This window comes from Salvelinus namaycush, chromosome 31, assembly GCF_016432855.1.
Source record: "Salvelinus namaycush isolate Seneca chromosome 31, SaNama_1.0, whole genome shotgun sequence".
Classification (NCBI taxonomy): Eukaryota; Metazoa; Chordata; class Actinopteri; order Salmoniformes; family Salmonidae; genus Salvelinus; species Salvelinus namaycush.
Window position 1 is genome coordinate 21,543,737 of NC_052337.1, and position 15,691 is coordinate 21,559,427.

A 15,691-nucleotide genomic window follows, 5' to 3' on the forward strand; every position below is an offset into this window, starting at 1 on the left:
TGGGTGTGGCTACAGCAGAGTCACACTCACATCCATCCATTTCCTGCTCTAAGAGAGTGGTCATGACCGGCAGCCAGCCTCTGACAACACAACCTTTGACCCAGTCTGAGATGGGGATGAGAGTAGTCGCTGCTTGCTTGTTATTCCTGTTCAGTTCTCCTGAGATGTCTCTCAGCTGATCTGGAATCTGTTTTGTGGTGACGCTGTGAGAGACAAGAGGTTGCGTAACGGCAGGCTGGCCTCACAGAGCTGACTGAGGTACTGTCGACTCATGGCTGCCTGTGATTGGCTAAGTCTGTGGAAGGGCACTATGAGACACTCTGCTCCTTCTGTTACTGAGGATCATACCAGGGAGAGCAGTAGTCAATATCTACATCTGAGAATCCATTCTCCTCTGTTTTTTATTTGTGTCATATCCACACTATTACATACATGTTAGAACTGTGTTTAGTATTCTTAATGAAGTATGAACAGGGCATAATTAAACCAAATATGACTATTTTACCAAATGTGTCTATTCTCTTCTTGTCTTTTCAAGAGCCATCCGAAATGTCAGAGAGGACCAAATCAGTCAAGATCCTAATCTTTTTAACTGAGATAATTAAGAGTGAATGTACCTCCTGCTGTGTGCCCTCCAGGACTAGAGTATGGTTCTGATGATGAGAGGGAGATGGGAGGGGCTGTGTCCTGCTAAAATGGCCGCCCTTCTCTTCAAGAGCAGGGTTGTTACATTCCCTGGGGACTAATGCTGATATCCAGAGAAAATGGGTCACTCAATCGTAGGCGCCAACCCCCAAGGGAGAATAGGAAGGTAAAGGGGGAAAGTCTCAGTGTTGAGTAGCGAAAGCTGTGTGTTTGTTGGGGTCAATGTTGAGGATTCTACAGGAGTGGATGACATAATGCACAACCATGACAAAACCAATACACATCAATGACACAACATACAGCCAGCCAGCCTCTCAGTGAGACAAATTGTTCCTGTGTGGATAAAAGGCTTATCCTGTGCTAGGCACACCTATGACCTACAATAAAGGCTGAGAAAAATCAGGCAATGCCTCAGTCTGTCTATGAATGATTATACTGCTTCAACTTACTATACTGCTTAGAAGCAATAGCATACTATGTTTTACCACAATTATATCTATTTTGATGGGGGTTAATGTTTCATACGAAAACATATAGAAGTGGAAAGGATAGTGATCTGATATTCTGCTAGTTTTGTTACACTGTGTTGGTTATCTGTATGAAGAGTGTGTTGATTGACTCCTGCTGGAGCCTACCATTATGGTATGGGTTGATGCTAATGCTAGCCTAGCAGTGTGGTATGGGTTGATGTTAATGTTATTGTTGATGCTAATGCTAGGCTGCTAAAGCGACAGCTGTTGAGTATGCTGTGAACACAGAGTACTGCCTTCCTGTGTGAGGTGAATGGCTGGGGAACATCTGTATGTGTCTAACCCATTCCAATTCTCTCTGCTCTACTTTGGAAGACAAAAGTCTGTATCAAGATTCAGGTGAGGGTTATGTATCCCCCTAATTTGAACAACTCTGAGATGTCAAATTGATTTCGTATTTACAGTGACACACGGATCAGGCTGAGGACAGCTATGCCTGATTCACCTAGAAAGAGCTCTGGTTCCAACCCATCTCACAATGGACAATTTCTTACACTGGTCTGGTCACAGACACAGACTGACACAAACACAGAGAATATTTTTAATACATTTTTTAATTTAACCTTTATTTAATTAGGCAAGTCAGTTAAGGAACAGTGGGTTAACTAGGAACAGTTAGCCTAGGAACAGTGGGTTAACTGCCTTGTTCAGGGGCAGAACGCTTGCATACTGTATTACTCTACTATTTATGTTTGGTAGCATATGACCAGACCTATCTGAAGGAGACTCCTGCGTGTGGCTGAATGAGACGGTGAGCCTCTCTACTCTGCTAGTTGACACAGCTGCTCCACTGTGTTTGTTCAGGTTCCTTCCCTCCTCTCAGTCTGCCTGCTATGGGACTGCATTGTTATGCCACACAGGGGTCAAGGAAGAGCCAGAACAATCCCAGAACAGCCTCCACTTCCACTTCCTCCTATGTGCTTTGTTCATCTTGATGTTTGTCTTTTGGCTATCCCTCAGTCTCTTTGTCATTTACATACACATACCTCAGCTCAGGAGAAGGGAGTCAGAGACAGTATACATGTATGTACCCCATGCCCTTGAAAAAACAGCCATTTTGGTTCTAACTTAATTTTATGTCTATGTGCAGTCATGTGGACTGGCAGTTTGTGTTTCTGTATGAAGGAGAGAGAGGGGGAAGATAGGAGGGCAAAGAGAACCACACAGGACAGAGGAAAAGGGAAATTGAGAGAAGGATATCCCTTGTGCTCCTACAGTTCTGTCATCCTGTTTGCTGACAGTTTCTTGTGACATAGCCTAGAAAGAGCTGGAAATAGACAAGAGCTGAATCAAGGATTCACTCTGGATTCACTCTCTGCCATTCCCCACAAAGATTGCAAGATTACACTCTTTCCCTACCGAGGTCACATCATGATGACATCAGTGCATCTACGGTTGGAGTGCTGTATTATGTACAGATCTAACCCCCTGGCTTTGAGTGGCCTGTGCTTAAAGGGAAAGTCCACCCAAATGACCTTGTCCTTTGACTGTGTACAGGGTATAAGGAAACCAATATGTCATGTAGTAAATTGGGTGAGCTATCCCTTTAGTCATCATGTGAATGTTGTCCTTACAAATTACTATCGGCAGCAATTACCCAACAAATCCCCCTCATTCTCTGAATGGCCCTGTAGTCTCCACGTAGCACATTCACACACACAGCCTGTTTAATCTGTTATAATCCATCTGTATCTCTGTGTATGCCCAGATGTTGGGCACTACTGCGCCAAAGGGCTTAGCGGTTTTTATATGGTGATACTGCAAAATGTTAAAGAGAGTCATTCTAAATGGATTTATCCCAATACTGCAGCCAGATGGCCAACAACAGCGATCAGGCTAATAATGGCTCCGCCACACACACACATGGCCCTGCCTTGGCCTGATCCACAGATGACCAATGGGATGAGTTTATTCATACTGCAGCAGAGAAGAACTAGAGCCAATGGGAGTCATTCAAAAATAATTGATTTGTAGTTTTTCAGAGTTCAGAGAATGAATTTTGCATCTAGCAAAAATGTGTCTTCTCTATTGGATAATACATTTGATTCTTTTTTTAGCTGTAATGGAGTCAAAATAGATTCAGTCCATTCTGGAATGGAATTGCATGAGAAGGCAATAGACAAGCTGTATTTCATCATGCATTTTGACTCATTGGTGGAGGCAGCCCTCCATTTTGCTAGCTACAGTGTAAGATAGAGTAGACATGATGCTTTCAGAGACCTTCCCTCCAGTGATAGCATTTAATACAAAGGCAGTGATCTGAGTAGCATTGTGGATTTGCTAGTTTCTTGTGGCTTTTAGCTCCATGTCAAATTACTTCTTTATCTGATACTGTGGGTACCTTTGTATACCACTAAAAGCACTTGGCACATAACATAAATATGAAAGAAAATTGTGTCCAATACAGTGCCTTTAGAAAGTATTCATACCCCTTGACTTATTCCAACATTTTTTTTGTGTTACAGCCTGAATTCAAAATTGATATTCAAAAAAAATACATTCTCACCCATCTACACAGAATAACCCATAATGACAAAGTGAAAACATGTTTTTAGAAACGTGTGCAAGTTTATTGGAAATGGAATACAGAAATATCTAATTTACATACGTATTCAGACCCCTTTGGTATGGCACTCTAAACTGAGTTTAGGTGCATCCAATTTCCTTTGATCATCCTTGACGTCACTACAACTTGATTGGAGTCCAGTTGTGGCCAATTAAAATGTTTGGACGTAATTTAGAAAGAAACACACCTGTGTATATAAGGTCCAGTTGACAGTGCATGTCAGAGCAGAAACTATACCATGAAATCCAAAGAACTGTCCTTAGATCTCTGAGATAGAATTGTTATGAGGCATATATCTGGGGAAGGGTATAAAACTATTTCTAGAGTGTTGAAAGTTTCCAAGAGCACAGTGGTCTCCATCACTGGGAAATTTAAGCTAGAATTGGCCATCCGACCAAACTGGGCAACCGGGCAAGAAGGACCTTGGTCAAGGAGGTGACCAAGAACCCAGTGACCACTCAGACAGAACTACAGAGTTCCTTGGCTGAGATGGGAGAACCTGCCAGAAGGACAACAGTCTCTACAGCACTTCACCAATCTGGGCTTTATGGGAGAGTGGCCAGACGGAAGCCACTCCTAAAGGAAAAGGCACATGTTAGCGCCTAGATTTTGCGAAAAGGCACGTGAAAAACTCAGAGCATAAGGCAAAAGATGCTGTGGTCTGATGAGACAAAGATGTAACTCCTTGGCCTGAACACAAAGCGCTATGTCTGAAGAAAAACTGGACACAGCTCATAACCTGCCTAACACCATCCTTACCGTGAAGCTTGGTGATGGCAGCATCATGCTATGGGGATGCTTTTCAGCAGCAGGGACTGGGAGCGTGGTAAGGATAGAGGGAACAACGAATTGAGCCAAATACAGGCAAATCCTTGATGATAACCTGCTTCAGAGTGCAATCGACCTTAGACTGGGGCAAAGATTTACATTCCAAAAGGACAATGACCCCAAGCATACAGCCAAAGCATAAAGCCAAAGCAATGCTGGAATGACTTCAGAATAGGAATGTCAAAGTCCTTGAGTGGCCCAGCCAAAGCCCAGACTTGAATCCCATTGAACATCTGTGGAAAGACTTAAAGATTGCTGTTCACCGCCGCTCCCCATCTAACTTAACAGAGCTTGAGAAAATCTGCAAGGAAGAATGGAAGAGAATCCCAAATCCAAATGTGCAAAGCTGATACAGACATACCCAAGACAACTCAAAGCTGTAATCACTGCCAAAAGTGCTCCTACAAAGTATTGACTCAGGGTTGTGAATACTTATGTAAATGAGACATTTCTGTATTTAATTTTAAATAAATTTGCTAAAATTTCTAAAAACTTGTTTTCACTTTGTCATTAAGGGGTATTGTGTGTAGGTGGGTGAGAAAAAAAAGGATCCATTTTGAATTCAGGCTGTAACGCAACAAATGTGGAATAAGTCAAGGGGTATGAATACTTTCTGAAGGCGCTATACATACCTATAGGTATGGACCTAGCAGAACAGACAATGTAGGTGCTTATGTTTGTTCTATTTCACACATGTACAACTGTGTATTATACATGAGCTTTTTGCAAATCCCATTCCCCCTGAGACACCCTTGCAGAGTGTGGTCACAGATCAGCCATTATTGACAGCAACCCTGGATCATTTAGGGTTAAGTGCCTTCCTCAAGGGCAAATCGACAGATTTTTTAACTAGTCGGCTCGGGGATTTGAACCAGAGACCTTGGATTCTGGTCCAAAGTTCTTAACTGCTAGACTATCTGCCGAATTGTACCCACAGTCATACCCAGAGTCACAGACACATGAACTCTAGCAAATAGAGCGTAAAACCTCAGTATGAGCCATATGTTCACAATGATGTGAGTATTTCATTACGGTCGGCAATGCATGCATGAATAAACACACACACTCACACACAACCCATTCACTTAATATAGAACAGAACCCTTGCCAGCATGCTGATGTTTTCTTAAAGGGGTCCGATGACCAGCAATTATACATGACAGCTATGAGACAGGCTGTCAAGAGCATATAGTAGCAATGCGGTCCAATAGAACCATATATAAGGTTCAGTGTGCTCTGTGGCTGATCTGGGAGTGGAGCTCACTGCAGGGATGTACTATTCACCTGGCCCTACTGTCATTCTCAACATATTCTCACTCGTTACTTTTCTCACAAGCGTGTGTGTGTATCTGTTTGTGAGCATGGGGCTCTCTGGGCACAGCCTGACTTAGGTGTGTTTGGCACAGCAGGATGCTGATAGATTCCTGACAGGGTTAGGGCTTGGGAGCAAGCAAAGGGCTGGGGTGTGTGTGTGTGTGTGTGTGTGTGTGTGCGTGTGTGTGTGCGTGTGCGTGTGCGTGTGCGTGTGCGTGTGTGTGTGCATACGTGTATGAGTCCTCTATAGAGGAATGACTCTTCTCACGGCCTTGTTCCCAGATGCGAGTGTGAGAGTGTTTTTTTTGTCTCCTGTGCTCCACTGTCACTCATCACTATGGAAACAGTCTGCTTCCTGTCAAGGAAATTAAATCAGACAGAGAAAATGACTGTATATTATGAACCTGTACTGTACACTCAAATCTATATGCTAGGGGTTTTGACATTGAAAATAACAAAAATAAAATTGTAATCAACTGAAATTGGTCAGATGCACACACAGTGAAGAAGCACGTGAAGAAAATAATGTTCTGACCTGTGCTTCTCCTCTCTTCTCGCTCACAGAGATTATGAATGATGTCATCAAGAAGGTGAAGAAGAAGGGGGAATGGAAGGTGAGAGTTTATTTTCGCAGTCCACCTTGTGTTCCTTTCTTTTCTCTTTTTTACACTTTGACACTTAGCAACAAATGGGTGTGATCATTCTACTGTGGTCCCTGCAGTGTACTCTCAAACTGCTGTGATTAGAACGTCCAGTTTCGATTGACGCAAAAGTCAGCGTTTGAGCTGGTCACACAGTTTTTTCATTGAAACATTTTGCACAAACACAGGTCCTGAATGTGACCAGTTTATTTTTGGATCCAATGTCCAGATATTCACAAAAGTACAGTGGGTCCTCATTTAAAAGTTGCATCATACAGCTTGCGGGATGCTGCGCAATGTTATGGCATGTCAGAGGGCATCTTTATGAAGCTTGTTGGTGCTTGCTTACTTTTACAAATAATCCTACAGAGGTCCATGCAGGCCAGATGTTTTGATTGCTAAACCCTATCCGAAAGTTTTTAATGAAACTAGTTTTTCCAAGCAACACAAAATGTCTTACAGATGGTCTCTCTTTCAGAGTGAAACGGTGCTGAAATAGTTGACCACAATCCGGCTATTGCTTCAAATCCTAGTATAACAATTGGATGACTCTGGGTGTTTCAGTAATCAACAATTTCATGCCACCAATTGCATTAGCCTACTTTATTCCAATATTTGTGTCATTCAGTGATATTTATTCCCATAGTAATTCGTTATGGATCCATCCAGATGTGGTTAGAAAACAGTGGATGTGGTGGGCTATGCAAAGAGATGGGTGAAGTGAAATGCTGCACAAACACTCATTAATAAATGTAAAGTCCCTAAACTCGGCAAGAGTCTATTGTTCTGCTAAACCATTTCCACCTGGCCCACAGCCTTGTTGAGTACTTACAGTACGGTGCACTTTCACTCTATTCTCCGCATGACTCTCTGCCACCAGATGCTTCTTTCTATTGTTGTTATCTATTCGGTAACATTCCACAGGTAAATGTAATAAATAAAACACAGCTCTGGTCTGGAAAACATGTTAAACCTTTTTTGGAGTTTTATTTATCTGTGTTTAGTAGCTGAGGCTTTATGGCTTCGCCATCAACTTGTTTATTTAGCAGACATCACTTGCATATATTCAGTAAACCATATATTTTACGAATATAACAGAATATAACATAACATTTTAGTTTATCTTAGAATAAAAACCTTACAGTGTAACAACAGTTGTAGTAAGTAACAGCTACAGAGGAAGAGCAATTCTTACACTATTGTTCTAAATTCAATCACCCTCTTCTTCTTCATCATCCTCATCAATCAGCTCATTAAAATTCAATTGTAATACATTTTGTCACTCCCGTTCAACAACTCCAAATCGCTTTTGCATGTGCTCCAAAGGGATAACTTGAAATAACATGATATAGGTTCATTAAATAATCCAAAGGAAAATGTGATTATTTATTAGCCTAATGTATATAAGTATTTGAGGCATATCATGTGAATTAGGCCTCATGTAAAATCATTGTCAAAGTGCAAGAGATACTGTTGCATGACAAACAGGGGCTGTTAGATTACAAAATAATTGTTCTGCCCATTTGGAACAGTGTAAACACTAAATACATTATAAGTAATAACAGAGAGTCTGTTCTAATGATTTTTTTTTTTTAAGCCTTTAATATACAGCATAGAAAAGTTTAAAAACAGACAGATTTGTGAAATGGCTTTATCTGACATGTTGCATTGCGTGAGGCTTGGTGATCACAGAATCAGTAGGATATTAAACAAACACTCAAATAGGCAACAGAAGCAGAAACAGATGCATAGGGCTGAGTGACTCACTTATTTCTGGCTTTTGTTCATATTATCATGTAGGGTTAAAGACACATTCTTTCTGATTGTCTTTAGCGTATGCAGTCTCTCTCCTCTTGCTACATCTAATTTCATTTGAATAATTATGTGATTATAAGAAATGTATATATTTGCAGGGGTTGATGCATTTTTTGTTAGGGCAAATCAGGTCTGTGATATTGAAAGGAAAGGAGTTCGAAATGTAAAACTTTAGAGGACTTAAGCATCAAATACATTGCAAGTTTGCCCTTTTGGGCCATTAGGCTATACTTTACAATAGGACTCAACTCTGACTGACCGCATTATCTATCAGTAGTCTAAACTGTGCACAAATTGGGGGATTTTTCACACCTAGCTGACCTATTAGACTATCCTTTGGTAAATTAATTGTGGTGTGAATATTTCAGTCTGAGAGTCTCTCTCCTCTCCACTAGAGTCCTACATCGGGCAAAGAAAAATCAGCTGGCAGGTGGTCCCTGAGTTGAGAGAGAACTTGGGTAAACACAAGGGCACAATAATAACCTACTGTCTGTAGTCATAAAAACAATTAGGCAAAATAAATATGTTATTTTGTTGGGTAACGAATCGGCTCTCGGAACTCGTTAAGAGGCGGCTTCTATCTTCAATATAATCATTAATTCAGAAGGTTCGACCCATAGGATTTAGGCCTGCAGTAGATTAAATTAGATTATCAGGTTCATTTGTCATTAGGTTATAATGATCCATGCCTTCTGGGAATGTTATAAAGTCCAAAGTTGGTGGTGGCTGTAACGTTCGTCTGAAGAAGAGGACCAAAGCGCAGCGTGGTACGTGTTCATGATAATTTATTCAAACTGAACACTGAAACAAAATAACAAAGTGAGAACAAAACGAAACAGTTCTGTCTGGTGCAGACACAAAACAGAAAACAACTACCCACAAAACACAGGTGGGAAAAGGCTGCCTAAGTATGATTCCCAATCAGAGACAACTATAGACAGCTGCCTCTGATTGGGAACCACACTCGGCCAAAAACAAAGAAATATAACACATAGAATGCCCACCCTAATCACACCCTGGCCTAACCAAAATAGAGACTTAAACCCTCTCTATGGCCAGGGCGTGACAGTGGCGTTACAAAGTTGGCTGTCAGAAGTATTACAATGGATTTTTTAAAATCCTTCTGTCTGCATATTTCAAGACATGACATGTAACGGTGCAATGAGATACCCTATGGGTTGGACAATACTTTTGTAGTCAATCAACTTGAAAAAAAGTTTACTTAAAAACTGAAAATCAACCAATGTCAGCCTTTAAATTCTTTATTATCCAAGTGTTGAAAGTGTGTGGGCGACGGAGAGAAACAAAATGGTGCATTTTGAGGCCTTGTACCCTGTGTAGCTCAGTTGGTAGAATATGGTGCTTGCAATGCCAGGGTTGTGGGTTTGAATCCCATGGGGGACCTGTATGAAGATGTATGCCAGAATGGGGTGTTACACACTGATCCGTAGCCACAGCCTTCTTTTCACAAATATGCGGGTCACATTTTACTGTTTCATAAACCATGTCACAAGCTGTATTAAACTACTCGGGCTGCAGACTTGTTTGGTAACCAACAACCTGGTAACTTGATGAGTATGGTTTAAGATGGCACTGGAAGAAAGGAAAGGGGCTCCTGGATAGCTACTTCAGGACATGTCTTTCAAAAGTAGTCACATTGGCCTAATGTAGGCTATCTAAATGAATTTAGATCAATCTCTTTTTCTGGTGCTCCTGAATACTGTTTGGTCAGGTGCTTCTAACTTTTAAAAGTTGGGTGCACCAGTGCTACCAATGTTAAAAGTCAACATGGTTAGAGACTTTGTTTTCTGAAACCTCTGACTGACTCTTTCGTGTATCTCACTCTCCCTGGTTTCTCATTGGTTTCTCTTCCTGTCTCAGGCGCTGATTGTGGACCAGCTGAGCATGAGGATGCTGTCCTCCTGCTGCAAGATGACAGACATCATGTCAGATGGCATCACCAGTAAGCCATTGTTATCACCATTGTTATACTGCACTGCAGCAAAGATACTGTATATAATGACGAAATGGTCTTGTCTCCTCCTTAATGAGAGTTGTTGTTCCAAAGGCCGGAAGACAGACAGTCTGCTTATTCTACTTACTACTTATTGTGGACAGATTATGATGAGATTGAACTCTCTTGCTTCGCCTCTTCATCTCTGACTGTAGCTACCATTTGGTAAACATGTTATATTGCCATCAGCAAACATGATATAACCACATCTCTCCCTTCTGTTTCTGTGTTTTCTCTCTCTCTAGTTGTGGAGGACATAAACAAGCGGCGAGAGCCTCTTCCCACCCTGGAGGCCATTTACCTGATTACCCCCACGGACAAGGTACACACACACACACACACACACACACACACACACGCACACACACGCACACACACGCACACACACGCACACACACGCACACACACACACACACACACACACACACACACACACACACACACACACACACACACACACACACACACACACACACACACACACACACACACACACACACACACACACACATCTCACTATCTTGTATCCTTCATTTTCCAGTCTGTGCAGACCCTGATTGGAGATTTCAAAGACCCCCATTCAGCCAAATACAAAGCAGCCCACGTCTTCTTCACTGACTGTGAGTAGATACATGAGGAGCCTCTCCACTACACCTTGAGTGCTCTGCAGATTCACTACACAGGTCATTACAGTTTTTTACAATCACTTTGGCACTAATTTCGGAACCTTGATGTCATTTTTCAAAACTCTAGACACAAAACTCACAGCCAATGATCAAAATGTGTCACTCCCTGACCGTAGAGAGCTTTTTATGTCTCTATTTTGGTTTGGTCTAGGTGTGATTTGGGTGGGCATTCTATGTTCATTTTCTATGTTTTGTATTTCTTTGTTGTTTGGCCGGGTGTGGTTCTCAATCAGAGGCAGCTGTCTATCGTTGTCTCTGATTGAGAACCATACTTAGGTAGCTTTTTCCCACATGGTTTTTGTTGGGTAGTTATTTTCTGTTTTGTGTTTTCTGCACCTGACAGGACTGTTTCGGTTTCGTTCATTCTCTTTGTTGTTTTGTTATTTAGTGTTCAGTTTTAAATAAAAAGCATGAACACTTACGACGCTGCGCTTTGGTCCGATTCAAATCGAATCAAATCAAATTTTATTTGTCACATACACATGGTTAGCAGATGTTAATGCGAGTGTAGCGAAATGCTTGTGCTTCTAGTTCCGACAATGCAGTAATAATCAACAAGTAATCTAACCTAACAATTCCACAACTACTACCTTATACACACAAGTGTAAAGGGATAAAGAATATGTACATAAAGATATATGAATGAGTGATGGTACAGAACGGCATAGGCAAGATGCAGTAGATGGTATAGAGTACAGTATATACATATGAGATGAGTAATGTAGGGTATATAAACATAAAGTGGCATAGTTTAAAGTGGCTAGTGATACATGTATTACATAAAGATGGCAAGATGCAGTAGATGATATAGAGTACAGTATATACATATACATATGAGATGAGTAATGTAGGGTATGTAAACATTATATTAAGTGGCATTGTTTAAAGTGGCTAGTGATACATTTTTACATAATTTCCATCAATTCCCATTATTAAAGTGGCTGGAGTTGAGTCAGTAAGTTGGCAGCGGCCACTAAATGTTAGTGGTGGCTGTTTAACAGTCTGATGGCCTTGAGATAGAAGCTGTTTTTCAGTCTCTCGGTCCCTGCTTTGATGCACCTGTACTGACCTCGCCTTCTGGATGATAGCGGGGTGAACAGGCAGTGGCTCGGGTGGTTGTTGTCCTTGATGATCTTTATGGCCTTCCTGTGACATCGGGTGGTGTAGGTGTCCTGGAGGGCAGGTAGTTTGCCCCCAGTGATGTGTTGTGCAGACCTCACTACCCTCTGGAGAGCCTTACGGTTGTGGGCGGAGCAGTTGCCGTACCAGGCGGTGATACAGCCCGACAGGATGCTCTCAATTGTGCATCTGTAGAAGTTTGTGAGTGCTTTTGGTGAATTTCTTCAGCCTCCTGAGGTTGAAGAGGCGCTGCTGCTACCTGCTACCTGCTACCTGCTACCTGCCCTCCAGGACACCTCATCTTCATCCGACGACTGTTACAAAATGCAAATTTTTCAAAACTCTAACACTTTTTTCCAATTGCTTGGATACAATACACATAAAGCTTAGATCATTTGTTCATTGAACTAAAATCACCTGTTCAAAATGACACAACTTAACATCAAAGTACTACCATTTCAAAATGTAATTCACACATTACATTTGAAATAACTGTCTATTCATTTCATTACAATGATCTAACTATCAATTGATACAACTGCTCAAAATGATAAGTAACTGTTGCATTACTCTTAATGCATAGTTTTATGGAAACTGACGAACAATATTCCATGTTTAGATCATGAACGTTTCAGGATAACGAGATCCATTGACACCAATTACCGTGGAACATGAACCAATTGGACTACATCATCTATGGATGTAATATTTCATCATCATTCTTTATCAGACACTGTTTCTATGGTCCCATGTATCACTATTCCAGACCATGTTTTCAGTTTTATTAGGTAGACCTATCTAGTACTGGGTAGGACCCCCTTTTGCCTCCACAACAGCCTGAATTATTCACGGTGTTGTACGTTAAGAGATGCCCTTCTGCACACCACTGTTTTAAACAGCTGTTATTTGAGCATTTGTGGCCTTTCTGTTTTGCCCACAGAACTGCCGCTCACTGAATGTGTTTTGTTTATCGCGACATTCTCTGTAAACTCTAGTGACTGTAGTGTGTAAAAACCTCAGGAAAGCAGCTGTTTCTGAGATGTTGCAATCACCATGTGGGGCATCAACAATCATACCACGGTCAAAGTTGCTAAGATTACGTATCTTGCCCGTTCTAATGTTTGGTCGAACAACATCTAAAGCTCTCTACTCTATATACTCTATATATTGAGTTGCAGGCAGCCACATGATTCGCTGTTCGAATGTAACCTTCCTTGATGAGCTAATTCAGGTCTGTAGAGCTGATGGCATGACCTATGTCATTGTGTGGGATAATGTCAGGTTCCACCATGCTCAAATGGTGCAAGCATGGTTTCAGGCCCAACCACAATTTACCACCCTGTACTTACCCCCATACTCTCCTTTCCTTAACCCGATTGAGGAATGTTTCTCCACATGGAGGTGGAAGGTATATGATAGGCGCCCTCACGAACAAGCCACCCTTCTCCAGGCCATGGATGACGCATGCAATGACATCACGGCAGACCAGTGTCAGGCCTGGATTCGCCATTCTTCCCAAGATGTTTGGCTAATGAAAACATCCATTCTGATGTGGATGAGAACCTGTGGCCAAATCCACAAGACAGGATTGATGGAAATATAGAAGTACAGTAATCAATCTTTTGTTTTGCTTTTTACAGTAAGCCAGGTGAGGAACACTGCAGTTGACATTTAAATGTTTTTTCTTTTTTTGTAGCAAATTATTTTTGCTTTGATTCAAAGAAACCTATGTTGTGATTTTATTGTATTTCATCAATAAATGTCATATTTTGTTCAATGATTCCACTGTCTCTGTAGTATTCTCTCTGCTAGTCCTTTTAGTGATGTATTTACGTTTAGTAGCATAATGAAACATGTATCACATATTTTGTACTACAATATTTAATGATTGTACGAACAACTACACAGTGAAACTATCGGTATCTTGTGTGTGGGTGATCTAAATGAATGTTCCTATGGTATTTCATGATAAATGAGTTATTTGAACCAATGATTCTGCAAGTGCAAGGTTTCTTTAAAGATATGAATGCACAATGCAATGTTTTGAACATTGGACAGCCTGTGTTACAAGTGATGACCATTTTGAGTTTTGTGTCTAGAGTTTTGAAAAATGACCACAAGGTTCTGAAATTAGTGCCCAAGTGATTGTTAAAAACTGTAAATGCAACCACAGACATTCGCCGGTGAAATACCACTACTCTTATCGTTTTTTCACTTACCCGGTGAGGCGGGGAGGCGAGCCCCGAGCAGGCTCTCGCTTCTGGCTTCATTGAATGCAACCACAGTCATTCATTGAATGCAACCACAGTCATTCATTGAATACTCTCACAGCCATTCATTCTTAGTGGAGAGGGCTGTGATGTTGGTAAAAGGGTTTCATGGAAGGAATAATGTGTAACCAAAGAGAATACTTTTTTTCACTGTTCAATTTATTACAAAACTGGAGTTGATCTAGACATCCAAAATAGAAAATCGCTCTGAATTTCACCAACATAATCCTATGAAACAGGAGTTTTCAATATACAGGCACATGTTTTAATACAATGTAGTATATGCCATTAGCAGATGCTTTTATCCAAAGTCTCTTACAGTTGTGTGTGCATACATTTTCATATGGTTGGCCCCAGCAGGAATCAAACTCACGATCCTGATGTTGCAAGTGCCATGCTCTACCAAATGAGCTACACAGAAGCAGCACTAAAACTCACATCAACCTCTCCCTGTTTCAGCCTGCCCGGACCCACTGTTCAACGAGTTAGTAAAGAGCCGTGCCTCCAAATCCATCAAGACCCTGACTGAGATCAACATCGCCTTCCTGCCCTACGAATCACAGGTACTAAACAGAGGGAAGGAGAGAAACAGAGGGAGGGAAAGAAACAGAGGGAGGGAAAGAAACAGAGGGAGGGAGAGAAACAGAGGGAGGGAAAGAAACAGAGGGAGAGAGAGAAACAGAGGGAGGGAGAGAAACAGAGGGAGAGAGAGAAACAGAGGGAGAGAGAAACAGAGGGAGGGAAAGAAACAGAGGGAGGGAGAGAAACAGAGGGAGGGAGAGAAACAGAGGGAGGGAGAGAAACAGAGGGAGAGGGAGAGGGAGAAACAGAGGGAGAGAAACAGGGAGAGAGAGAAACAGAGGGAGGGAGAGAAACAGGGAGAGAGAGAAACAGAGGGAGAGAGAGAAACAGAGGGAGAGAGAGAAACAGAGGGAGAGAGAGAAACAAAGGGAGAGAGAGAAACAGAGGGAGAGAGAGAAACAGAGGGAGAGAGAGAAACAGAGGGAGGGAGAGAAACAGAGGGAGGGAGAGAAACAGAGGAGAGAGACAGAGATATATATGCCATAAATAGATGTATAGATAGCAAGGAAAGGACATAGGGATACGAAGAAAAAGGGAGCGAGTCAGAATGAAAACAAAAAAGTGAGGGAGAAAGACAGAAGATTGAAAGACATATCCAGCCACCTAGGTACCTATATCCCCAGGGCCATGGCAGCTTTAACACCACAGTAGGCTGACGGAGTCTGCGCGCCAAATGGTACA

General features: G+C 41.6%; 1 protein-coding gene across 1 annotated transcript in view; it reads left to right on the forward strand.

Annotated features, from left to right (window-relative positions):
- LOC120026131 (syntaxin-binding protein 1-like) overlaps window positions 1–15,691 on the forward strand; it is a 44,084-nt gene that overhangs the window by 7,997 nt on the left and 20,396 nt on the right. Inside the window, exons 2-6 of the mRNA XM_038970951.1 lie at window positions 6,448–6,497; window positions 10,221–10,302; window positions 10,599–10,675; window positions 10,895–10,973; window positions 14,888–14,991. Of these exons, the coding sequence (XP_038826879.1) occupies window positions 6,448–6,497; window positions 10,221–10,302; window positions 10,599–10,675; window positions 10,895–10,973; window positions 14,888–14,991 (392 nt within the window). The remainder of the gene's footprint in view (window positions 1–6,447; window positions 6,498–10,220; window positions 10,303–10,598; window positions 10,676–10,894; window positions 10,974–14,887; window positions 14,992–15,691) is intronic.